This window comes from Dipodomys merriami, unplaced genomic scaffold (assembly GCF_024711535.1).
Source record: "Dipodomys merriami isolate MVZ:Mamm:240054 unplaced genomic scaffold, mDipMer1.0.p SCAF_16, whole genome shotgun sequence".
Lineage (NCBI taxonomy): Eukaryota > Metazoa > Chordata > Mammalia > Rodentia > Heteromyidae > Dipodomys > Dipodomys merriami.
Genome location: NW_027202937.1, coordinates 15,083,190 through 15,110,772, shown reverse-complemented (window position 1 = coordinate 15,110,772; position 27,583 = coordinate 15,083,190). Strand labels below are relative to the sequence as shown.

At 39.6% G+C, this 27,583-nt stretch overlaps 1 protein-coding gene and 1 pseudogene across 1 annotated transcript; one reads left to right on the top strand and one right to left on the bottom strand.

Moving 5' to 3' along the window:
• Positions 1 to 581: 581 nt before the first annotated feature.
• LOC138828371 (histone H1.2) lies at positions 582 to 2,953 on the bottom strand. The gene has a single exon (XM_070024413.1). The coding sequence runs from the start codon at positions 2,909 to 2,911 to the stop codon at positions 2,273 to 2,275; it is 639 nt and encodes a 212-aa protein (XP_069880514.1). The 5' UTR covers positions 2,912 to 2,953; the 3' UTR covers positions 582 to 2,272.
• On the top strand, positions 2,952 to 26,000 carry LOC138827703 (hereditary hemochromatosis protein homolog; annotated as a pseudogene).
• The last annotated feature ends 1,583 nt before the right edge of the window (positions 26,001 to 27,583 follow it).

Here is a 27,583-nt window from a genome sequence, read left to right as displayed (position 1 = left end):
ACTGAAGAGCTGAGGGACAGCGCCCAGGCCCAGAGATCAGGCCTCACCACTGGACCCAAAAAAATTTAAATAAATAAAATAATATATGTTTTTTTTCTTTGTTTAGGTTGGTTTAAAATTATATGGTTTGCATGTGTCCATCTTACATGGAAATGGACAATTGTTCATTCTCTTCAATAGTGAAGGCCTGGTTATACATGCTTGTCATACGGGCACTTGCAAGGCAGAGGCAGGCTTGGTTCAAGGCAAGCTTGGTATTCATGAGAGCCAGACTCAAAACAAGGAGAGAAAAAAAAACAAAAACCCCCAAACTAAAAATTCCAAGTATCTTCAATGTCTATTTTATGAAATTAGCCTCAAGAAATCTAAAATCTCACAGGCTGTCATTTTCAACAATAAAAAGATAAATAGCTGAGAATAATGGAAACAAATATTAAGATTATATTTTATTTGGAAACAATTTTAAATTATCTAGATAACATAGTTAAACAGAAAACATGAAATTTCTTACACAAAATCCTGCCATTTCCACAAATCAATTCATAAATTTAACACAATCTCAATAAATGTACACATGTACATATGTGTATATGTGATTGTGGTAGAAAGGCAAGTGTGTGGGGGAAACCAAAAATTCTGAACATCAGTAATGGAATTAGCTTCTGTCCACAACGAATCATCTTGTTAAAAAAAAAAAAAAAAGGTCACAATTGGGGCTGGGAAGGTGGCTCAGTGGTAGAGTGCTTGTCTTGCATGCATGAGGCCTGGGTTCGATTCCTCAGTACCACATAAGCAAACAGAAAAAAGCCGGAAGTGGCACTGTGGCTCAAGTGGTAGAGGGCTAGCCTTGAGCTGAAGAGCTGAGGGACAGTGCCCAGGCCCAGAGTTCAGTCCCCATGACTGGACCCCCCCCCCCAAAAAATCACAATTTATGAAACACTACTATTTGAGTAAATCCTACACTTCAGAGGTGTTCTGAGCAATGAAAATACTTCTGTGAAGAAAATACAAAGGAACAAAAATAGAATGTCGAGATTTAGTCTACATGTCCATAGAATTCAGGCTATGTTAAAAATAAAATCAGAATTCAAGAGGCAGAAATGAGAAATACGTTGTGTCAAAACTTACAATTAATGCAGAACTGATCATTAAAAATTGCTAGAAGAAAGCATAGGGAAATTTTCTTTGCTGCCTCCTGGACTCTTCTCCCTGTTTAATAAACCCCACGAGGTAATGAAATGTCACAAGATTCATTCTTGCAGAAACTGAGTAACTGCTGTCCTCTTTGGAGGTCCTTGTAACCAGCCTCGCCAAAATCTGTTCCAACAGAATACAAAAAACTAGACCTTCTGCATTTAAAGAGGAATGCATATGGATATGAATTCAAACACTGACAAAGACCAAAGGCTAAACTTGCAGAATTGCATGAAAACATGCATAGCTCACACATTAAAACAACAAAAATAAGTTTAAAGCAACTCCGGTTTGGGGAAGTTGAAATCCTTCTACAAGCGAGGATTCTTACGCGCGTCAGATCTAAAATGGCCGACCAAAAGTTGTTTTTGACGCACTATAACCCTACCACAGCTTTGCAAATAAGCTATGCGATACTAGAGCTCCCTGATCCAGAAATACTCTGGAAAAAAAGCGGGGGGGGGGGGGTTCCGCTGCTGCTTTTCAGTGAATTTCTCGGCATAGAAAAACAAACCACAGGAGCTAGAACACACCCTCATCAACTACAAATGCTCCCAAGGAGAGACGTTTTGACAACTCGGAAGGAAAGCGCGCGAAAAGACCACTTAAATTTCTCCTAGATGGTAAACTTCCAACTTGACTAAAGGAAAACATATAGGGAAGAACACAATGCCGGCTGCCATCCAATTAAGCCCAGAAGGAAAGCCAGAGGCGGAGAGGGAGTGGGCCAACCAGAGAGCAGGGCGGAACTTTTGAATTACCTTTCAGTCCAATCCGAGGAAAACCTTTTAACTAAGAAAAGGGTGGGTGGGGGGAGACGTTTTACTTGTTTGTGCTGTTGGGCAGCCTTGGGAAGCGGTTGGCGCTCACCCCTCGTTCAGCCAGCGGAAGCGGAACAGCTGACCAAGTAGAGCAACAACCAGGGCAGATAGGAAGGAGATGCAAACCCCTGGTTTAGGCCAGCGAGCCCTGACCCCCGCTAAGCCAGAACTCAAAAGCAATCCAAATGTTTGCAGCTCTTTATGAGATCTGTGGTGGCTCTGAAAAGAGCCTTTTGGGTTTAAGTAGGGCTAAAAGCCTACTTCTTCTTGGGTGCAGCTTTCTTGGGCTTCGCAACCTTGGGTTTGGCAGCTTTAGGCTTAACAGCCTTAGATGCGCTCTTGACCTTCTTGGGTTTGGCCACCTTCGCCTTCTTCGGGCTCTTGGCCACCTTCTTAGTCACGGCAGCCGCTGCTGGCTTCTTCGCCTTCTTAGGGGTCTTCTTGGCGCTCTTTTTCGGAGTGGCGGAGCCAGTCGCCTTCTTCGGCTTCTTGGCTGCGCCGGCAGGCTTCTTAGGCTTAGCCGCGCCCGCCTTCTTGGCCTTGGGCTTGGCCTCCCCGGAAGCCGCCTTCCTGTTGAGTTTGAAGGAGCCGGAGGCGCCGGTGCCCTTGGTCTGCACCAGGGTGCCTTTGCTCACCAGGCTCTTCAGACCCAGCTTGATGCGGCTGTTGTTCTTCTCCACATCGTAGCCCGCAGCGGCGAGCGCCTTCTTGAGAGCGGCAAGGGACACCCCGCTGCGCTCCTTGGAGGCGGCCACAGCCTTGGTGATGAGCTCGGACACGGGAGGTCCAGTCGCCTTGCGGCGCGCTCCGGCAGGCTTCTTGGCAGCCTTCTTCTTCACCGGAGTCTTCTCCGCCGGGGGGGCGGCAGCTGGAGCGGCTGGAGCAGTCTCAGACATGTTGAAGCTCTAGAACTGGGAAACAAGTGGCAAGACGCCGATGGAGCTGCGCTGGGGCAGGGCCTCGGTATATATAGAGCGCAGGCGCGCGCTGATTGGTGCTCCGGTCGCCCGCCTGGCTGGCAGCCTCGGAGCCGTCGCGCTGCGCCCAAGTTGTGTTTGTTCCACCTCACAAAAAGGAGAAAATATTAAAATGCCCCGCACCTAAACACCCGGATTTGACCAAGAAATGATCTTAGAGGTCTCAGGCTTCGGACTCTACATTTATTTTTTTTGTAACCCCAAAGACAACGCGTGTAGACGTCTCCAAATCTCTCAACTCTAAAGGAAGTCCAGGGCAGTCAGAGACCACTTTCTGTTTTTCTTCTAAATTACCTGGTCGCTCCTTTGCCCCTGAAACTTCTTTTTCCTAGGGGTGGTTGGGCACATGCTTCTCTTATCTTAGGCACAAAAACGGAATTGGTTCCACCCAAATTTTCACGATAATTCTGTTTCTTCGCAAGGGAAGTAACACAGGTCCTTGGTGAATTCTGTATACAGACCCATAGTAACTATGGACTGGGACAAGGATTTCCAAGGCCCGTCTAAAGCAGTTAGGACTGGAAGGGAGGGGGCTTATAAGCCTTGCGAGGGTCCTAAAGGGTGAGAGGTTAAGGACGTATATATTTGAGTTAAAGACATTGAAACCGTCTAATCCTTTTTATGGGTGGGGGCGGGGCGCCCTCTTCACTTCTCCAAAGGCAAGAAATTGGGCTGTATTTTAAAAGCCCTCAGATTCCCTTCTGGCATTTTATTAGGTAGGGGGTCTGACCCTCAAAAATGAGAGATACTGTAAGAAGTAAAGGAGAAAAGGAGACCCCGTAGGCCTGTAAAGAATTCCCAATCGATCTGGTAGTTGGGGACATTGATGATCTGTTTTCAAAGAAAACAAGCATTTGTTAGATGAATTTTTATTCTTGAAAATTGTAGGCTACTTCTAATAAAAAATACTTTACTTGTGCTATACTATGAACTGAAATGTTAAGGTGGAAATAAAATCATTAAAACACAGATTTGACATTTTATTTATTGACAGTAATAAAATGCACTTTTGACCTAAGAGATGAATCAGAGTTGAAATCGAAAATACCAAAATTGTAAACAGAAAAAGAAGGAAATGTAGTAAAACATATAAGTTATACCTTTGTGTTAACTAACTGAATAACACCTCCTCATCCTCTCTAAAACTGGCCACATTTGCTTTCCTTAGTTAAAGATTGCTGCTTCATAATCACCCACTGGTTCCAAGAAATTGCAAATTTTTCCTTAAGAGAAGGAAGGTAACCTTTTTGCTTATATATGTAATTGATTATGTGTTTATATTAGGGAGAAAAAAAATATTAAAGTTAGCTTTACATTGTAATCCAATCAAAGGGGTTATATAAATTAAATTCAGTGATGTTCAGACAACAAAACAATCTTTTAAAATAAGAATGGCCGTATAGTTTCACTGAATAACATTTGTTTGGCATGTGGAAACTGTCTACTTCTATTCATACCCTCTGGGAATTAACAGCCTAATGAGATTAGGGATGGATGATTTAGCAACAGTAGAAAACAACTTCAGATTTGCCATTCTTCTCTATATTTGTGAATTCTATAAATGTAACACGTTATGGAAAATGTACAAATCATTGAAGCACTTTCAATATAGTATACAAGCAGTTTTAGTAAAAGAAATAGGATAAGATCAAATTGCTTCCACTGTGTGCATTGAGCCCCTTTTTCAATTGAAACTCAGTGAAGTGTTCATATTCATTAGAACAATAGCTGTGTAAAGTCTTAATTACCAGGTCTCTAGCGTTCTCTTCACTATAAATTTTTATCTTGATTTTTAAATCCCGAGCCTGTAAATTTGTAAATTCAGTTATCTAATGTGATCATTCATCCTGAACCAATCTAATCACACCTCTAAACAATAAATAGACAGAAACTTACTTCAAAAATTTCCTGGCCAAGGGGTGGAAGTGACTTGAAGGCAAAGGATCACAAAATCATTCATAAACTCTGTAACCTGTGTTGGAAAAAAGAGATATAAAACTTTAAAACAAGGCAAACATATTTTGCTATGCCATTCCAAACTATATTAAAAAATTATACAAAACAAACACTTCTGGCTCAACTGAAACCTAAGAGGGTGTTAGAAAACAAAATAATTGAGTTACATACACTTCAAAAAAAATCTGTTAGGGACATTGAAAAAAAGAGGTGACAGCAGTGACATTGGTTTTGTTTATTTATTTTTGCCAGTCATGGGGCTTAAATTGAGGGCCTGACCACTGTCCCTGAGCTTCTTTTGCTCAAGGCAAGCACTCTACCTCTTGAGTCACAGCATCACCTCAGTTTATGTGGTACTGAGGAATTGAACTCAAAGAACTCAGGGCATCATGTGTTCTAGGCAAGCACTCTACCACTGAGCTACATTCCTAGCCCAACATTTGTTTTAATAATAGATTTTACTTCACTTGTATATTTACTTGAACTTATAAGCAATATTTTAGATGATATACTTTATATTTTTTTAAATGGTAAGTCTTAAATATCTCATGTGTTTTATATCTATAGAACATTTCAATTAAGACTAGCACATTCCAAGTATTTAATAACAAATTGCAACTAGGAGTTTTATTATTAGGCAGACAGCACAGCTTTTTTATTTAATTAATTAATTAATTTTTTTTTTGTCAGTCATGGGGCTTGAACTCTGGGCCTGGGCACTATCCCTCAGCAGTTCAGCTCAAGGCTAGCACTCTACCACTTGAACTACAACACCACTTCCAGTTTTTTGGTGGCTTGTTGGAGATAAGAGTCTCAGGTTCTTTCCTGCCTGGGCTGGCTTTGAACTGTGATCCTCAGATCTCAGCCTCCTGCATAGCTAGGATTACAGGCACGAGCCACTGGCACCTGGCCTTAGCACAGCTTTTGAGTAAGGTAACTTCTGTGTACATATGTGTGCACATACACAATTACTGGGGCTTAAACTCAGGACCTCACACAGACTCCTGCTTAACTTTTTCACTGAAGGGTAATATTCTACCACTTGAACCACAGATCCACTGTCAGCTTTTTACTGGTTAACTGTAGATAAGATTCTTATCTACAAGATTCTGTCCTGCTTGGCTTCAAAGTGAAATGCTCAGATCTCAGCCTTCTGAGTAGCTAAGGTTATAGGTGTAGGCTACCAACAGCTGGCTTAGTTGAAGGTGGTTTGGCTTAATATTTACTTTTTATTGAGCCCAGAGTATGTAGAATTTGGTGTTGCATTGTAAAAATTAAGGAATTAATAAGGTTTTATCCAGAAGGATGAAAATTAATTTTTCTAGTACAAAATATGAACCTAAAATGAATGACTGAATTGCCCAGGAGGATATTGGTCAATTTTGTATATGATTTTTTAGTCTTCTTCCAGCACTTTTTCTTTCCCTGAATAAATCCATGTTTCATTTTCCTAAATCTTCCTCCAAAACTACCTTTGTCACCTTGCTCGCACTTATTAACTAATCAAAGCATTCTTTGATCCATTCATGAGCTCATGTGTAATTACATGTGAGTCATGTTTTTTAAGTTAAAAAATTATATGGTAACACTAGTCAATTTGTCCAAAGAGCATGAAATCAAACTCATCAGTAGTCATTCTGAAAATTGGAAACACAAACGTTAGACCATGAACTTTGAAGGAATCTGTGACGTAGTTAGAGTTCACTGGAGTCTTCAATTTTGAAATAAGATTGCACATGTCTATGAACAATGAAGAGGCTATTCATATGAGCTTCAAGGGAAAGTTCAAGTTAAGAATGGGTTCTTTAGAATGAACAATGATGAGTTCAGGGTAATCATAATAAGTTGAGGACATAGTCAAAATATTGCAATGTAATTGGATTTAAACCTAAGGTGAATACTATGGAGTGGCTAAATTTGTTTCATGACATACTCTTCAAGTTCTGAAAATCTTGGTGGACAAAATGAAATATGTAGAATAAAATGTCAGGTCCAAATCTGTGAAGGAGCTGAAGAGAGAAAAACTGAAGAACAAGACATACTCAAAGGCTGGTAAGAGGAGTTGCTAAGAAAGGGATAAAGGGGGCATGATGCCCTAGGTTTGATTCTTTAGCACCACATAAGCAGAAAAAGCCAGAAGTGGTGCTGTGGCTCAGGTGGTAGAGCCCTTCCCTTGAGCTGAAGAGCTGAGGGACAGTGCCCAGGCCCAGAGTTCAGGCACCACAGACTACAAAAAAAAAAAGGACAGAAAAGAAAGAAGGAAAAAAGAAAGGGATAAAAGACAGACAGGAGATGTCAGATTCTTTTTCTTTCACATCTTCTTTCTAAGATGCCAGTGGGGTTCTGTCAGCATTTGGTGATAGTTAACTAATATCAACAAATACTAGTAAAGGCCCCAACTTTGAAGAATTAGAAACTGCTCTTTCTTGATCAAAAATGAAGCTAATAATAACAGCCAGTTTACTAGCAGAGCCTGACTAAAAGAGTGCCCAATTACAGTGATGGGTTTTTGTTTGTTTGTTTGTTTTGCTTTCTGTTCAGGACCGAGGGCTTGAACTCAAGGCCTAGATGTTGTCCCTGACCTATTTAGCTCAAGGATACTGCTCTACCACTTGAACCACAGTGCTACTTCTAGTGTTTCTTTCTTCCTTCCTTTCTTTCTTTCTTTCTTTCTTCCTTCCTTCCTTCCTTCCTTCCTTCCTTCCTTCCTTCCTTCCTTCCTTCCTTTCTTTTCTTTCTTCCTTCCTTCCTTCCTTCCTTTCTTTCTTTCTTTCTTTCTTTCTTTCTTTCTTTCTTTCTTTCTTTCTTTCTTTCTTTCTTTCTTTCTCTTTTTCCTTCCCTCTCTCTCTCTCTCTCTCTCTCTCTCTCTCTCTCTCTCTCTCTTTCTCTCTCTCTCTCTCTCTCTCTCTCTCTCTCTCTTTCTTCCTTTCTTCCTTTCTTCATTTTCTTTTTTATTTTTAGGTGGTTAATTGGAGATTAACTGGGCTGGCTTTGAACCTGAAGCCTCAGGTCTCAACTTCCTGCATTGCTGAAATTACAAGTATGGGTATGAACCACTGGGTCCTGGCTTTGTTGTTGGAGTTTTTTCCTTCTTCTTTTGTGCTGGTGTTAGGGTCATTTCTCCTTCTTGTTCACAGCTAGTTTTCTACTATTAGAGCCTTGCCTCTAGTCCTGCCTTTTCTGCCTGAGGCTGGTTTCAAACTATAATCTTCTATATCTTAGCCTCCTGAGGAGCTAAGATTACTGGTATGAGCCACCCATGCAAGCAGTAGTATTTTCATCCACGTTGCGCTAAGAAATATACATGGCCCAAGAAAAACTCCACAGGTTTCCAGCCTAAACCACTGGAAACTCTCTCATCTATTTCCTTATTTCAGTCTCAGGAACCATATTTTAATATAAATAACATAAAGTTATTTTTCTGTGTTTCTTTTTAATCTTCACAGGCAAGTGTCCAACAATTAGGAGATTAAATCTGAGGTAACCCCAACAGCCTGTAGACACCTAAAAAGCTAAAGCTAAATTTTCTTCATTATTCCCTGATATACTCTCAAAATGCATAAGGAAGCAGAGAGCATAGTAGTAAAGCATGTAGCAGGAACTCAGTAAATGCATGGAAATTATTACAAAAGAAACAATACAATAGTGAAAACAATAAAAACAAGCAGAGTACTGGTGACTCAAGCCCGTAATCCTAGCTACTCAAGAGACTGATATCTAAGAACTGTGGTTCAAAACCAGAACAGGCAGGAAACTTACATGTGACTCTTATCTCCAACTAACCAGCAAAAAACTGGAAGTAGAGTTGTGGCTCAAATAATAAAATATTAGTCTTGAACAGAAAAAGCCAAGCTAGAGCACAAAGCCCTGAATTCAAACCACAGCATCAGTATACAATATTAATTAATAATCAATTATCTAATAATTATTATAGTGATTTATTTGATGACCTTAAAAGCATGAATTTAATGGCATTTATTAATATTTGCCCATGACTTATATGCAACTCTATATAAGTACTTATATATTTACTTAAATATAATTACATATTTACTATATTCTATAGATTGTAAACTATACACACATACATGTATATGTGTATGTATATGTATATTTATGCATATGTGTTTATGTATGCATGTATGTAATCATAGAAGGTTAATTGGAAAGTTCTATTTCCTAGCCCAGTCAGACATCTGGCAGTCCCAGACTAGTCAGATTTTTTTTTTTGGTAGTGATGGGGCTTGAACTCAGGATATGTGCACTTTGAGCCACAACTCCACTTCCAGTTTTCTGGTGATTAATTAGCAATAAGAATATCATGCATGGACTTTCCTGTCTGGGCTGGATTTGAACTTCGACACTCAAATTTCAGCCTCCTGAGTAGCTAGGATTATAGTCGTGAGCCACCACAGCCTGGCTAGTCTGAAAGTTTTAAAATGGCCTGGTAGTTGGGAATACAGTTATCTACAGATATAAAAGATCAGCCTTGGGCTTATTTAATCCTAGTTCCTCCACTGATGATCTGGATGACCTTCTCAAATTCCTTGACTTTCCTTCCCAACTTTCATTTCCTCTTTTGTAAAATCAGAATATTAGGGAAAGAAAATAAGAAAAATGTGAGGATTACATGAAATAACAGAACAGCCACTCGCTTGAGCCACGCCCTCTCATTAGATCTTTGTGCCATGAGATGCTCCTATTTGAGAGGTAACTCTGAGAAAGTTGGAATGTTCCTTAATTTGAAGAAAGAGATAAAGGTAGACCAAGTCCAACTAACTATTTCACTCTGTCTAATTATATGGCTTTTCTTACCTGCATCTGAACCTACTCGTGAGGTCACAGAACCTACTAGGTATTATCCTTAAGAAGCTTAACTAGGATACAGAGCTGAGCCATCAGAGAAGAGAGAAGTATTTGTGTGTGCACACACATGCACGTGTGGACGCACATTGTACATTAGCATGTGATTATATATGTATCTTGGAGAATGGTGAGTTACAATTCAGGGTTATCTCTCTAACTTTCAGATGCAATCTATTCCTATTGCACTTTTGATAACTCACTCTTTGCCCATCACTCAAGCTTATGGAAACACACACTGGGAAGAGGTGAAGAATCATCACATCATCACATATTTGCCCAGTCCCTGTATCATCCACCCCAGATATTGTTGATGTCAAGCACTTGTGCTCACTTAAAACCTAAGAAACACCATGATTCCTCAGCACTTTTCTTCATCTCAGTCTCCTTAAGCTAAACAAAACTTGTGTTTGGGAAAAAAATTCTTAGTGTTAACTTAGCTACAGGTTTTTAGTTATGCTTCAATTAACACATAAACTGTATTTTCATAGTTAATTGAAATACATAATGTTCCTTTAAATGGTCCAGGAAAAACCACAGGAGCAGCATTGTTCATTAACCAAAAGCCTAATTAGGTTAACTCAAACCTATAATGTCTGAGTTACATTTAGCTTTGCTAATTTCCATCTGCCTTAATTAACTTCTCAGTGATTCTGTTTTCTCATCGGATCAATGGCAATAATATCACCCCCTGTTTCATAGGCTGTTATGTGGGCTTTTGAATTAATGTTCATACAGTCTTTATAATGATGTCTGGCATATTTTAGGTATCTATATATCATAATTTAAAATATTATACATAAATTGACATATAAACTAGTGGTATAATTCTAAAACTGTCCAGTTATGTAGCAATAATACTAATCGAGATAACACTTGAACACTTGCTGTACAACACGCAGTATATGTACATGGTTATCCCAGCTACAAATTTTCTATGAGATAACTACAATTACATCATTACCACATCACCAAAAAGGAAATAGATAGAGAGTTCTGACTTCTTCAACACAGCACTGAAGACTGATTTTGCTTGATTCCAAACTTGCGTGCACGTGCGCACACGTGCGTGCACACACACACACACACACACACACACACATATTAAAATGAATTGGACTAAAGTCAAAAGAGATAATTTTGCATGTCTATAAAGTACATAAAACTAAAACATAGCCCTATTAATTACTCACTAATCTGGTCCATACATTTTTAGATTGAGATATTTTCACTCCAGCAGATACACCAAGGACATCTTATCTTCCCCTCAGAATCATACAATGTGTGATGCTGTTTGTTCTCATGCACACTAGATGGCAGTCCAATACAATAACGTTTGTTTTGAAAGCAATGTACTGGAATGCTTGTTTTTGGAAGCTGTAGTACAAATTTCTCTTGACCTGGGCAATTATTAGCCTTTAGCTATAGTCTTATTTTTCCATCCCTTTCAGTGCACAGAAATGACTATTCCCATAATAGATAATAATTCTGAGGAAGACACAGGCCAGAAAGAAGTTGGCAAAAATAAATTAAAGGCCTTGAACTCTTATCTAAGAGTCTGCCATGTGATCATTCATTCGTTGTAAAAGAATTCATCAGCCCAGTCAGTAAGCTCAACACTTCACTTGACCCAAGGGAGAATAAATTAAGAAACTATCTCCCTCTGTGGTGGGGGCTAGAGAATAGAGACCTAGCAAAAGGTACATAGCAATGGATGTGAGAAAGAGATCAGAGAAGAAATGAAAGGAAGTAGTTCATTTTGCGTAGAGGTAGAGGTTAAAATTAGGGTACTGAAGAAATAAAAGAGAACTGGTAAAAGGAAATCTTTAAAATAGTGAACTAGTTTTTTTCACTAGTAAAATTAACCACAATGAAGAGGATGACCTAAGAAAATACCACTGTGCAAAGATGTATCTTACTAGATAAGGAGACAAAATATGATATTCATTGTTAAATTATAGCAAGTGGTACCAATAATACTAATAACAAATTTATAATTACTATATACTAATAAGTATAAAGAAATTTAAGAGAGTTGTAACTTTCAAATGTGACCAAGCTTAACCAAACCCACATTCCCTTAAACAAGTACACTCCAAAGAACACCCAAACCACAACTACAATGGACGTGTCACACATACTGGTGCTTTCACATCTGTGAAAGGAAAGATAGATTATTTAATGTATACTCAGGTGCTAGCTAGTAATTTGAAAAAGATTTGGGTAAATTACTGACTATAAAAGTTTTTTTAAGCTTATAAAATTTCCAAGGCTAGGGGAATTGTTGAGAATAACAATTTGAAAAAAAACAACTGACTTTAATGTATTTTTGCCTAAAGGCATCAACAATGTAGGATATTGTTTGCTCTACTAAACTCTAGATGGTGCTCCAAATTAAAAGAGCAGGTCCAGGAACAATTATTGATCAATGTCCTTGGCTAATCAATAACTTTGAGTTGACACTGTATTACTCAACAAATTTCAGAACTCTTATCATGTAACTGGTGTCATGTCTTTTGATGAATAGAATGATCGTTACCTACAATTGACATTTGTTATAGCATTGAAAAGCTCTAACAAAGAATGGAGTAAGAAACCTAGTCAGTCAATCAAATAAATAACTTTGGTACTCAGGGCCCTAAAAACCAGCATATTCCTAAATAGGAACAATTTTCCAATGGAGAAGAAACTCCCAAGAGTGGACTCATTCACTATTTGAAACAATTAGTAAGCAGAGGAAGTAACTAACACTTGTGCTTATTGTTTCATTAAAAGAAGAAGCCATAATAAAGAGTAATCAGCAATGTTTTATGCCTGTCAGAAAAATGGCCTTTAAAAAAAATCAGGAGAATAGAAGCACTTACATGGTAAATTTACATATATTATGTATTAAATGCAAGTTAAGAATTAAACCAGTAACACAAAACATGTTTTTTGGGGGGATTTTGTCTGGTTTGGCTTTTAGCAATAAGATTGGAACAGGATAGAGAAATGAGGAGGCAGGAAAATTATATTTTTAACAACTACCAAGAGAAGTCAGATTCACTATTTACAACCAGGAAGTAAACTGATTTTTTTTAAAATGATGGAGAGCTACATACTCAGGTAAGCAATGCTATTGATATGTTTATTACCAGTATTACATTAGTTGTATTAATAACAACATTAACTTAACCTAATTAAATGAAAAGCATAATGTTGAGAGCTGCATTTATCAGTTTTAAGTTATTTTCAGGTTATTTTTAAAAGCATCTTCCTAAATATCATCTCTTTATAAATTTAGATATTTAGATATTAAGTCATTTTACAATATAACTGACTACCTTTCAAACTAATCATAATTCTTGTACATTTATAATACATACATGTGTGTAACATGCATGTAGTGAAGTTTTAGCATCAATAGCACTTGGGCTTTCCAATACCCAATAGATAACTATAAACAAGATAAAAGGCATCTTGGCCTTCATTACCTATCTGTCTTAAGATATGAAGATTCCTGCTCACCTGCATGTGCATGCATATAAGAATTTATTTAAAGTTAGTAATTCTCCACCTTCACAGCTGAACATCAGGTAAGAGTAATTAAGACATCTTCAAGATGTCTTAATCATTATCAATAGCTTGTCAATGTTTATACTTACAATGTCCTGTTTTAGACCAATAAAACAACCTCTGAAAGTTTCCAGTCCTTGCCCTAAACCTGAAGACAAATTGTCCTTGTATGAATCATTCTCTCTTCTGTTCAATCACCATAAGCCTTACAGTCTCTGTGAGGAGACTTCCCCTCTTAATCCGAGCAATTACCCCATGATGGGAACTGAAGCTTTCTCTCCTACACAGAAGTAATCATCTCGTGTTGGGGATAAAATTAGCCCTTTAACAAGGACTTCTCAAACCTACAAAACCAGATGTGAGATAATAATCAACTAGATCACAATTTGACCAATACTGCTTGAACTATACATATCTCTTGTTTGCTACCCCATTTCTCTCCATATTTAAATTTAACATTCATGTTGGCATGCTGGCAGACAGAGCTGAAGATGCCTGTCCTCTGGTTCTCTCAATTTGGTTACAATTTGCAATGGCTAAATTTACAATTCCTTTTCTCCTTCATCCTTACTTTTTGTTTGACATTCCCAGAAACTTGGCAGATGTTTTGGGGGGGACTGGCTAAAGTCAGGCATCACCCTAGCCTAAGACGCCAGCAACATATATACACAAAAAGAGATTTTTAAAAAAAGGCTTAGGTTCATAGAATTTAGATTACATAAAAGTGAGCAAGGGTAGACTAGGTTGCTTTCCTCAATCATAATGATTAGTACATATGATATAAAAGTACTGCTGAAGAATATCAGCAGTAGAGAGCATTTCCTCTCATGTTTCTAAGATCTATATAAGAACTGAGGGATAACACTGAACAAAAATAGTTGTGTGTTGGTCTCAAATTATTTCAAACTAGCATATCTTAAGGTCTAATGGAAGAAAATGACACTCTAACCGAAAATGTGTAATGGACAATTTTCTCCTGATCTGCCAGACTTTAAATAATTGTTTTCTATTCATTTCTGTATACGATAACAATTTTAAGAAGTTATTCACTTTGTGATTCAAAATTATTAGCCCAATTTAATTGAGAATCAGAATAAGTTTGTGAGACACAAAAGTACTTTCACAGAAAAGTAGAGGTCAAAGAACAAATGACTCAGCCTTTGAACTCATGGTTAAATGATAATTGCATAGTTAGATGGAATTGTCAGGGAGTATAGACTCATGAACCTTTATACCTTTATCTATTTCCCCCTACTGGTTGTAAATACCATAGCTTTCCAGAACATTATTATTTTGCTGTGGTAATAGAGTATCATCTCTTCTCAACCTGGCTATAAATTCCTTGATAGATGGGAGGTAAATTCAGAAATAAAACTGTGTTTAAATAAGGTTCAACATAATGTTTGGCAAAGAGAATTTACCCTTACTAATACTATATTCGTTATTATGGTTTATTTAAAGGAATTCACTTGCAGTTAAGTATGGTGACTAGATGTCCACCTCTGCTCCATTTTTCAACCTTACCTAATGACAGAGAAAGGTTTTGCAAAGAAGATAAATTTACATATATAAATTTATAAATATATATGCGTATTTTCTATGTTAAATTATATATGTATATATATGGATGAGAGCCAGGCACTGGCTGAGATCTGAAAATCCCAGTCTGAAGCCAGTCCGTGCAGGAAAGTCCATGAGAGACTTATCTCCAATTAATCACCCAAAAGCTGAACATAGAGCTGTGGTTCAAGTGGCAGAGTGCTAGCTTTGAGCAGATAAGTCTAGAGGAGCATTCTCAGCCCCTGAGTTCAAGACCTAGGATTGGCATTAAAAAAAAAAAAAGGACAAGAGATCCAGTGATCATCATATCTCATCAATCAAATATAAAAAGAAGTTAGAGAGCAGGAGGATAGACAGGTAAATGTCAGGCCAGTGAAAGCTATATCCAATACCTATTAGGTGAAAAACCAACAACAAACAAATGAATTCCATGTTACAGAACTCTAAAAGGATTTGAGATTTTTAGACACCAGGTGTCTCTTGGGCCTAGAATATGGATGGGACTGAAACAGGTGGATTAATTAGTTAGAACTGTGTTGAAGCCCACATCACCTCTCTATATAAATAGCTGTTAACTGTAAACCAAATACAGCATTTGATGATGTTGAACCAGGACTCTGGACTCAGAGACCTCAGGCATACTTCGAGATTTTTTTTTTTGGGGGGGGGGTCCGGTCATGGGCTTGAACTCTATTCAGCTCAAGGCAAGCACGCCTCCACTTGAGCCATAGTGCCACTTCCGGCTTTTTTTTTTTTTTGGTTATGTGGTGCTGAGGAATCGAACCCAGGGCCTCATGCATGCAAGGCAAGCACTCTACCACTGAGCCACCTTCCCAGCCCCATACTTCGAGATTTTGTGCAGTATAAAACTGAAGACAGGGTCCAGTGGCTCATGCCTATAATCCTAACTATTCAGGAGGCGGAGACACAGAGAATCAAGCAGTAAATCAAGCCCCAACAGAAAAGTCTATCAGATAGATAGGTAATTAGCAAAAGCTATTTGCTAGTTGCTTATATCTGTAACCCTAGCTACTCTAGAAGCCGAGATCTGATGATTCTAAACCAGCCCAAGGAGAAAAGACTCTTATTTCCAATTAACCAGAAAAAGAAAATGTGAACAGTAAAGATATGGCTCAAGTGGTAGAGCACCATCCTTGATTAGAAAAGCTAAGGGAGAATTTGAGGTCTTGAATTCAAGACTAACCTGATGTATTTTCTTTCTGAAGCTAAGAAGGAATATTTTATCATATCATACTAAAGCACTGTTGTTGCTAATAGTAAAAAAAAGTTCCCTTTTCAAAGCACAGTACATTAATTATATTAATTAATGCTGAAGTAGCAGGGGAAGCAAAATTGAAGCATCCAATACTTCTATAAAAAAAAAACGGGGAGGGGGGGAATGTGTATCTAGTTTCCTGGAACTGAATAACAAAGTGCCACAAACTTAAAACAAATGTATTCTATCACAGATGTGTTGGCCACAAGTACAAGCTCAATTTCTTGTCAGGGCCGGGCTCCATCTGTAGCCTCTTGGGGAAGATTCTTCTTAGCTACCATAGCTTCAAGTATCCCTTAGTTTGGGTCAGTATAATTCCCTGGCATTCTTCTCTCTGTCTCTGTATCTCTTCTCTTCTTTTTTTGTTTTTTTTTTGTTTTTTGTTTTGTTTTATTTTGTTTCTGTCAGTTGTGGGGCTTGAACTCTGGGCCTGGGTGCTGTTCCTGAGCTCTTTAGCTCAAGGCTAGTGCTCTATCATTTTGAGTCACAGCTCCACTTCTGGTTTTCTGGTGGTTAATTGGATATTAGAGTCATGGGTTTTGCTGCCTGAGCTGGCTTTGAAACATGATCCTCAGACCTCAGCCCCCTGTGTAGATGATTACAAGCATGAGCCACTAGAGCCCAACTCTCTTCTCTTCTTGTAAGGATATCAGTCATATTCCATTAAGGATTCACTCTACTGCATCATGACATAAACAGATACATCTTCAATGAGCCTATTCAAATAGAATCACATTCATAGCTACTGAGAGACAGGGCCTCTATCTTTTCAGATGCAACCCATAAATGGTTAGAAAATTCTGTAGCAAAAGGTAGGGGGTGTGCTGGTCAGCTTACCATCACTGTAGCAAAACACCTGAGATAAACCACTTAAAAGGAGGAAAAACCAGGTGTGGTGGTACATACTTATCATCCTAGCTCTCAGGGGCTGAGATAGGAGAATGAAGAGTTTGAGGCCAGGCTGAAGTACATAGCAAGTTTCATATTACTCTGTTACTACCTCACTTTCCAATAAAAATGTTTATTTTAGCTTATGGTTTCAGTCCATGGTTACTTGGTACTATTGCTTTAGGCCTGTGCAAGGCCCATGCTTCCCAAGAGGAAGCATGTAGTAATGGTGGCTGCTTATCACGTGGCAGCCCTGAAGCAGAGAGAAAGAAAAGAGGCCAGAGTTCTACTATCACTTTTAAGAGATTCCTTTCCTTCCAATAAGGTCTACCTCCTAAAGGATGCACCACCTTGATAAAGCCATAGGCTAGTGACCAAGCATTTAGCATGCAGCCTTTGGGCTACATTTTAGATCTAAGTCATAATAGAGGGGATGGATAGGTTATTCTGCATCTATATAGCATCCACTTACATACTTTTCTCCAACACACATTTGCTGCTATGCTGCTAAATTTGGGGATGCAGGGGGAAGTAGCTCTGCAACTACTTCTCTGAAATGTAAATAAAATGTACTTATTTGTATTTCCCAACTTTGATGGCCCATCTTATCCCTGGACCTTATCAACACAGCCTGGGACCAGTTCCCTTCATACATGGAGCCAATATATAGTTTGCCTTTTCCCAGGTATACATTAAAACTTAAATCCAATCAATATAACCTGATTCTGATTCTTATATACCAGGAGTCATTTGGTGTCATTTCCAGCCAAACACCATTTGTGGGTATTTTATTCTACCATCTGCATGTCAGTAAAAAAATGGCTCAAGATTGGGAAGGGGAGTTTTTTTGCCATCAGTTCCATCCATTTTTAGTTCTGGAATTTTAGCTTCTTGATTTTTTTTCCCATGCACTTTCAACCCATTTAGCCCCACATGTCCTCCTAATTGTTTGTGGCTAAAATTTGCTGGGGTCCCTCAATGTCTAAAGCAATGGGGAAAGTTTAGGACTACATCTGATCTTATTTCTCTGTAGCTTTCAGAACTTACAATATTCCAGAAAGAATGTGATTGGCTATTTCTTCCTTGTTTGTATGTTAAATTTTAATCTCCCTCCTAATTGTAAATGTTAACATATATCAGAATGTTCTGATTTGGGCTATTTTCTTTTGTCATACTAAAAACCAAAAAAAGGCTAAAATATGTTTTATAACTTTGAAATATATACAAAAGTAGAATGAACATCAACCAAGTGATCCTAAAACTCTTACAGAAATTCATAAGACCCAGAAGAGCCAAAACAATCTTGAAAAAGAAGACCAAACTTGGGGAAATCAGACTTCTTGATTTCGACTTCATACAGAGCTACAATAATCACACCATCATATTTCCTAACAGAAAGAGAAAAACAGATAAATGGAATGGAGAGTCTAGATATGAATTCTCACATCTACAGTAAATTGATTTCTGGCTTGGATACCAAAATAATTAGATGAGTCAGGAGCAAATGGCTCATGCTTGTAATCCTAGCTACTCAAGAAGGGAGGCTGAGATCCAAGGATCAATCCCCATTGGAAGCCAGCCCAACGGAAAAGTTTGTGAAACACAAACACTTATCTCTAATTAACCACTCAAAAGCTGGAAGTGGAGGTATGGTTCAAGTAATAAGGCACCAGCCTTGAGCAAAAATTCTAAGGGATAGTGCTCAGATCCTGAGTTTACGCCCCAATACTGGAGAGAGAGAAAGAGAGAGAGAATAAAGAAACATTTTAAGGCTAAACCTTAGACATTTTGAAAATGTCTAAAGTTTTAATATTTTAAACGTTCAACATTTAGATCAGAAAGATGTGAAATATATATTTTCTCCCAATCAGCAACATTCTCTCCGATTTGAACACCAGGGCACAGCTGGGTCCCTGAGAAGTTTTCACCCACGGCTCACTTTGGCTTCGGGAGATAGAAAGTTCAAGTTCTGGATCATTTCTTTCACCAATGGCCCGGAAAGGGCTCTCGCTCTCCAGGAAGTTTTATCTGACACCCCTGGAGCTCTGGCCCTGCTCCAGGATGACTTCTTGAGCCATCCGGGTTGCCGTACCCCGCGCTGGGGGCGCGGTCCGAACTGGGGACGTGACACCAGCAAGCTCTCCTCCTGCTGGTGCTGATGCAGACCACGTAAGTCCGAAGGCTCCGAGAGAGGAAAGGGGGAGTCCCTAGCCCGAGCCTCTCCCAGTCCTCTAACCTGAGCCAGGTGCCTCTGCCCTTCTCTGTTTCTGACTGTGACTCTTTAAAGTAAATCTCTGTGGCTCAGTTCAGGCGAGGGCGAGGAGGGGAGGGGGTCCTAGGACTGGGATCTCAAGTTTATGGGTCCTGGGGTTAGCTGTGACTTTTTTTTTCTGTCACCCTGGAATTTCTCCTCAAAGGCGACCTTGGCCAGGTGCCCCCAAGTATTTCCACACCCGAGTGAGAGAAAGAACGGGTGGAGGTTTGACAGAGTGAACCCACGTGGGGAACTGGCTCATTAGGAGTGGGGTTGGGTCTCTGGATCCTATTCGAATACCCATAGTTATCTTTTCGAGGATAACAAGGGTTTTTGGTTTGTTTGAACTCTTAGCAATTGTTTGTTTACCTGGAAAGACCAGTGTGTGTTATTTTTGAGTGTTGATTTCAAATGAATATGAAGGTCTGTCTTTTTGTTTTAGGCTGGGCTTTGATTTGCAATGTGCTGCCTAATTGCTCCATTTGTAAAAGATGCCCAAATAATGATTGATATTTAAGTGATGAACTCAATTTTAAATCACTTTCAGCTCTGTGATCTAAATCGACTTTCATTATGCATTGGAAAGTGGGAGCAATTAACAGGTTTCTTGGTTATGTGGCTCTCAGGTTAAATAACTTCCCTCAGATTATAAAAATGTAAGCAATTGGAACTTTGGTGTTAAATACTACCACTGTTGCTACACTTAGCTCATAGTAATCTTTACCTTGTTTTCTAGCTATGTGCTCAGACTGAGGATATGTACTGTGTCCATGTTTTACAAAATAAGGCACCAATTGCTTACAGGTAGCACTGTTCAATGATACCCCAGGCTTTGTTGGCAGAGACCATTTCTGCACTTCATAGCTATGATTTTTTCCCCCCAGTACTAGGTCTTGAACTCAAGGCCTTGTACTTTTTCCAGTCAAAGTTGGTGCTTTTCCACTTGAACCACACCTCCACATCCAGCTTTTTGCTAGTTAATTGGAGAAAAGAGTGTCTTAGTTATATCTTCTAGAGCTGGTTTCAAGCTGAAATCCTTAAATCTCAAGCTCCTGAATAGCTAGTATGATGGGCATGAGCCACCAGTGCCTGGCCACAAATGATTCTTAAACATCACACCAAATTACAGGTTGAACCATAGACTTTGATGTTGAATAGAAATATTTATTGTTCAGATATACAGTGACTACAACTAGTTTGTACTGTTCTATCACAGGGGAGAGAATAGGAACCAACTTTCTGCCTCTGATATTTTGTATATTAATTGGAGACATGTCAATAAACAAATGAACAGAAAGATACAAATCATCAGGTAGCTGATAAATGCTGTGAAGACTTGTGAAGTGAGGAATTCAGGACAAGCCATGCTGTCATCTGTAACCTTTGAACTGAGACCTTAAAAGAAGTAAGGATGACACTGGAACAGAGCTTTCCAGGCAAACTGAGTAGGCCTAGCTAATTGGGCTGAAACAGGTTTCTTAAATGCTACTGCCATTTTTAGCTTATTTTATCTTTTTGCAGGGGACAGGGACTGTCATTGTACGATGTCTGTCTAGCAGCATCCCATTCTATTTTCTGTACTCTAGATTCTAGCTCCCAGCACTCCCACAGTTGGGTGTGACAAGCAGAAATGTCTCTAGATATTGTTAAATGTCCTTGGATGACAAAATACTGGCTCTTGAAAACTGTTCTTTTTTCCAGGAAATAGGTCTATGTTGCTTATATGCCTATATTACAGGCAGGCATATTCATGTGTATATTTGTAAGGAAAAGTGTATATGTAATATACCTGAAGAAAGAACAAGGAAGTCAAGCAGTGACTAGAGGAAGAGAAGTGGGAAGAGGTCCACAGACAAGGTCACAAAGGACCACATAGTGTAGTGTACATTTTAGCTGAGGAGTGACATGATCTGTCATAGGTCTAGAAAGATTGCTGTGAGGACTGTGTGTGAAAATCAAAAGGATGGGAACCACAGTAAGCTGCTACACTACTTCAGAGAAAAAATGATGCAGTAGGCTGAGTGGGAGCAGAAGAGGGCTAAGAAACATGTATTTTCAAGAGAGTTACTAATGGATCTACATATTGTAAGAAAGAAAAAAATTCAAATATAACTTATAAATTATAGTATGTATTTTATGTTATATATTTTATTATGCATTTTATTATTTTATGTTACATGTATTTTGTTATGTATTTTATTAGTGTTCTTATTTATTTAGTGCTGATACTCAGGGCTCCACACTTACTTGGCTTTTTGCTCAGGCTGGTATTCTACCACTTGAGCCACACCTCCACCTTAGGCTTTGACTGGCTAATTGGAGATAAGAGTCTCAAAGACATTTCTTCCCAGGCTGGCTTCAAACCACAAACTTCAGATCTCATCCTTCTAAGTAGCTATGATTACAGATGTGAGCCACCAGTGCCAAGCTTTTTATTTTTATTTTATTGAATAATGCAATGGCCACATATGTGAAGACCAAGGAAAGCCATCAAAAATCAAGAGCCTGGATTGGGGCATGTTATTTAGCCTAAAGTCTAGAACCAGAGATGAAATTTAGCCTAGAGTCTGGAACCAGAGATGAAATTTAAAAGCCATGATTTATTTATCCAACAAGAATTTGTGGAACATATGCCAAAGACCAGGTGCCCTTCTAGGCAGTAGAGCCCTATCGCTAAACTCCCTTGTTCTGGAGATCTCATCCTTCCAGCTTCTTGGAGCTCCTTTTTGTGCTTGCAAAGAATTTTCCCCTAGTTATCAGCAGATCTTCTAGCATCACATTGCCAGCATTTGCACCTCAATTGCTCGGTCCCAGGGTTTAATCCCTCTTATCCTTGCTCCTAAGAAGCTGAAATATGAGGATCACAGTTCAAAGCCAGCCCAAGCACTCAAATCTGAGACTCTTATCTCCAATTAACCAGTAAAAAGCTGGAAGTAGAGCTGTGGCTAGAGCCTTGAGTGAAAAAGCCAAGTGAGAGCTTGAGACCCTAAAATCAAGCCCTAGTGCCGGCACATGCAGATAAAAAAAGTGTTCAAATAAAAAAATCACTACATCAAATTTCTCAAATATTGGACCTAATTAGTTCCAAGCACCCACTCTTGAATTCAACTATCATAACTGGAGACATGGGATTTTCTAGAATCTGTGATGTTGGCTCCAACATAACCTGACATCCTGAGTAATGAGGCAGAGTACAGCAAGAGAGTGGCCAAGGCAAGTGCATAGTGAGAAAGAATCTAGGACTGTGATGTATAGAGGGAACGCAGTGCCCCTTGGTCCCCCCTGCTTCCCAGGCTGAAGGTCTGCTGCTCTCTTTCCAGGGTCTCACTCACTACAGTTCCTCAGGTCTCAACCTTGGACTGCCCTTGTTTGGGGCTTTGGGCTGTGTGGATGACCAGCTGTTTGTGTCCTATAATCATGAGAGTTGCTGTGCTGAACCCCAGGCCTCATGGGTCTTGGGTAGAGCATCCAGCCAGTTGTGGCTAGAGCTGAGTCAGTCTGAAAGGGTGGGATCCTATGTTCACTGTTGACTTCTGGTCCATAATGAACAACCAAAACCACAGTAAGGGTATATGGACTGGGGCCTAGCTTTCCTGAGATGGTCAAAGCATTTCCCTTTCTTGGGGATGTATCTTAGAGAACTATGTGGGGGAGGTGGGAAAGAAGGGGGATTATTTTGGTCTATAGTATCTATGGTGGGAATAGAGCCCTTACTCCTTTGGTTTTAGTAATAAGATGGTAGGGATGGGGATGTTTCCAGAGTCCCACACCCTACAGGTGATCCTGGGCTGTGAGGTGCATGAAGACAATAGCACCAGTGGGTTCTGGAAATATGGGTATGATGGGAAAGACTACCTGGAATTCTGCCCTGAGACTCTGGATTAGAAAGCAGCAGAGCCCAGGGCCTGGGCCACCAAGACAGAGTGGGAAACACACACAATTCAGACAAAGCAGAACAAAACCTACCTGGAAAGGGACTGCCCAATGCAACTGCAGCAGCTCCTAGAGCTGGAGAGAAGGGCTCTGGACCAGAAAGGTATGGGGGAATGTATCCTCTTGACTTATATTGTAGTGATGAAGAAGAGAGAGGTACAAAGTCCAGGGGCTCAGAGATGGTAGAGTTTCAGGGGGAAGTTATGTAATTCTCCCAACTTCTTCAATCTTATATATTGGAAACTATGACCTAGCCATAAGTCATGATTTTGTGTGTATGTGTGTGTGTATGTATTTAATTGGAAATATGAATCTCATGGACTTTCCTGCCTGGGATGGATTTAAACCAGATCTCAGCCTTCCAACTAGCTAAGATTGCATGAGCCACTGGCACACAGCAGCTTTATTTATTTTCTTCTAATGTATAACCAAAAAAGGAAATACCAGCAGCCCTCTTTTGATTTAACCAAGATTCCCATGAAAAGGTATAAATATACCTTTCAGAAGGACTACAGAGATGTCAATTGTCACATGAATACCAAGACAAGAAAATTCCAAGTGAGGCAACCCTACCAGCTTAACAAGACTCTATCATACAAAAATATGTTCTCGGTTGAACCAAATGAAATTGATTGTTCCTCTCAGTTTTGATTCACAGGAAGGGAACTTTTATCTGTCAGACTAGAGGACATGATAAACAGGTGTACATATTCACACAAAAGACAGAAGAACAGGCTGATAGGACTGTGACTGTTTCCATGTGACACTGAATTAGAGCCAAATCTTGGAAACATTTTTAGAACACAACATGGAGTCTCTCCTGCATTTTGTTATATCTGAAAAGGGTCTACTCTTCCTCCATCCCACGGAGGCAAGTGAGTGAAAGCTCCTGTTTTCCTGGGAAGGGTAAAAAGATCCTCTCTCTGCACTCTACCTCTTTCTTGTCAAATGCCTCCTTTGGTGAAGTCACTCATCATGTGGCCTCAGCAGTGACCACTCTACAATGTCAAGCTTTGAACTTCCACCCACAGAACATTACCACAAGATGGTTGAAGGACAGACAGCCATTGGATGCCAAAGAAGTCAAGCCTCAGGATATATTACCAAATGGAGATGGGACCTACCAGGGCTGGGTGATTGTGGCTGTGGCCCCTGGGGAAGAGCAGAGATACACCTGCCAGATGGAACAGCCAGGCCTGGATCAGCCCTTCATTGCCACTTGGGAAAAGGATCAAGCCAAGGGCTGAGAAAAATCCATTGTGGGGAAAACAGGAGTGGTCTCTATGGCCCTGAGGGAAGGATATACTCTAGATTGGGAGTGACAATCATGGGCTTGAACTGGGCTTTAAAAAAAAATTTAGAGCCTTTCACCATCTAGCGGCCTGGTCATGGCAGTTATCAGTGGGATCTCTGCTTGTGTCATCATCTTCATTATTGGAATTTTGTTCTGAACCTTAAGGAAGAGGCAAGTTTCAAGTAAGTAGGAACAAGGAGGAAGTATCTTTGTGCCTCTATCCCAGGGGAAAAGATAGTTTTCCTGCAGAAAATTGAGCTGAGGGGAAGTCCCAGCATGAGAAGACTTTTCTGCTCTTATTTTTTGGAGGGGAGAAGGAAAGGTATTTTTTTTTCCTCCTCAAAAATGAAAGTTCCTGATTCAATAAACATCTGTTGAATAGCTACTACTTTAGAAAAAAAGAAGATGCTGCTTAGAGTTGAGGCTTGGAGGTTAAGCAAGTTACTGTGCCTATCCTCAGATCTTAAATCTAGTACAGAGTGAAGTGTATGACAAATGCACGCAGTTAATCAAGACCTCTGAGGTCCCAAGAAAGGTATGAATTAAAATGATTTGATGTGTCACAAGAAAGAATGGTTATATTAGCTGGAGATCAGAAAGGTTTCTAGACCAAGGCTTCCCATGCCAAATCCTAGTTACTTACGAGTTGGAGATAGGAAGATTATGGTTTTAGGCCAGCATGGGTGAAAATACAGACCCTGTCTGGAAAAAAAAAGTCTAAAAGGCAAAGGGCTTGAGAGCCTGGCACAGGTGAAAACAAGGCTTTGAGTTCAATTCCTGGTGCTTGAACTCAGGGCCTGTCCCTTAGCTTTTTTGAGTAAGGCTGGAATTGTACCACTTGAACCACAGCTTCACTTCCAGATTTTTTTGGTGATTAATTGGAGATGGGGAAGGGGAAGGCAACTTGAAAGAGAAGTGGGATTTATCTGGATGAGCTTGACATTGAGGGTGAGGAAAGGTCTATACAGCAAAGTAGGAGAGTGTGAAGCACACTAAGAGGGAGGGAGGATTGCACTTGTCCCCTGACTTTACCAACCTGTCAGTTAAAAATTCTGCGTTTCTACTCTCTGAATATTTGTTGTGTGGGGACAAGAGAGGAAAACAGAAGCCAGATAGTGCAGTCTTGGAGTCTTGGCACCATTATGTCATAATCACATTGAGGCACAGAGTGACAGAATTTCCTTTGTGAGATAAATGAGCTGCCAGGAAGGAAGAGGAGAGACTCTGAGAGCAGTTAGAAAGCCAGTGACAATTCTAGATAAGAGACAAATGTTACAGGAAATCCAGTACTGCCCCTGGACAAGAGTTGTCAGTGTTGGTTGGGAGGGTGAATGAAGAAGGTGAGATGGTGTCTGTGAAGACGCTCCCTGGGTCTCTTGTCTTTACAAGAGGAGCGATGAGGGACTATGTCTTAGCTGAATGGGAGTGAAATGAAGCTTGCAGACCTGTTGGGGAGAAGAGACACAAGCAGAAACTGAAAGGAGCCCTGCCTTGCTGTTTCACGTTTCAAGATTAAGTTGTAGCAAAGAAGCAGAAAAGGCACAAAGGAATAATCTGCTTCTAGCTTTCCCTTTCAGAAGTTTTCTCATACAGATCCTTGGTTTTCTGTATGACAGTGACCCACACTCTTCATTTCTTTCATCAATATAGACCATATACACCGATGGCATCTCATCTCCCATCTCTCTAAGACAGTTCCCTCAATTTGAGGGAATGTGTAATTTATTTTAACATCTCAAAAAGGTTATGAGCTTTTGCCTTGAGACACTCGCTCCTATATCCTTCACCAGAATTTTGCACACACATCTGGCATCTAGGACCCACTCTGCTTTCAGCTCTCTCTCTCTCTCTCTCTCTCTCTCTCTCTCTCTCTCTCTCTCTCTCTCTCTCTCTCTCTGTGTGTGTGTGTGTGTGTGTGTGTGTGTGTGTGTGTGTGTGTGTGTGTGTGTTAGCTAGTAACTTATCTGTTCCTAGGCCCTGGGTTCTCTTCCTTGAGAGTAAAATCTGTTTCATTGTATAGCTGTGAAGGCTGTATACTGCACAACCCAAGGAGACAACTTTTCTGGAACATTTTGGGTGAATGTTTGTATGCAGTTTTCAGCAGGTGGGAAGGAAGTCTCTTCAAGGGATTTACAGAGAGATTTTTTTCTAACTTGCACAAAGAAGTCTATGGATTTTCAAATATTAATAATGCCTGCATTTCTGATACATCTCAAATACCCTAGATTTGAAGTTCCTTCTTGATCATGAAAATCATGAAAAGGATATTCATACTACTGATAATGTAGCTTTCACTTATTTTCTGAAAACATTTGGTATTTCTGTTCTGACCAATGTAATGCTATTTACATTTATTATTGCATATATGATTTATAATAATTTTTATGGAATAGCTATCATTATTTCTCCCTCCTCATCCTCCTCTTCTTCTTCTTCCTGTTCTTCTTCCTCTTCCTCTCTTCCTCTTCTTCCTCCTTCTCCTCCTCTTCCTTCCTTCCTTCCTTCCTTCCTTCCTTACACTGAGGATTGAATGAAAGGATTGTATGAAAGGCCTAATGTCTGCTAGGCAAGGGCTCTATAACTTGAGCTATGACCTCAGATCCCAGACCTTTTTTTGTTCTTGTTGTTCATGTAGATACATTCATATTTTTTGCCTGGGACCCACCTCTGACTATAATATTCCTACCTGTCTCTCAGGTAGCTGGAATTGCAGTTGTCCACCACTACAGTCAGATTGTTTATCAATTTGGAGTATGGCTTTTTGCCAGAGTTGGTCTAGAACCTAGGAACAATAGGTACTTTTAGGATTTCTCTGTGCCAGATATGTGTTCCCAGTCCCATTACTCTTTGTAAACAGTTTGCAGCTTTTTAATGTCTTGAAGAAGAAAGCAACACATACATGTAGCATAGCCCCTTTAGGTCTTCTAACATCTAGTTATGGTGGGAAAGTAGCTACTGGCTGGTTTTGTTGTTAAGTTTCTGTTTCCTAGTTTTAATATCTGAATTTGGCCT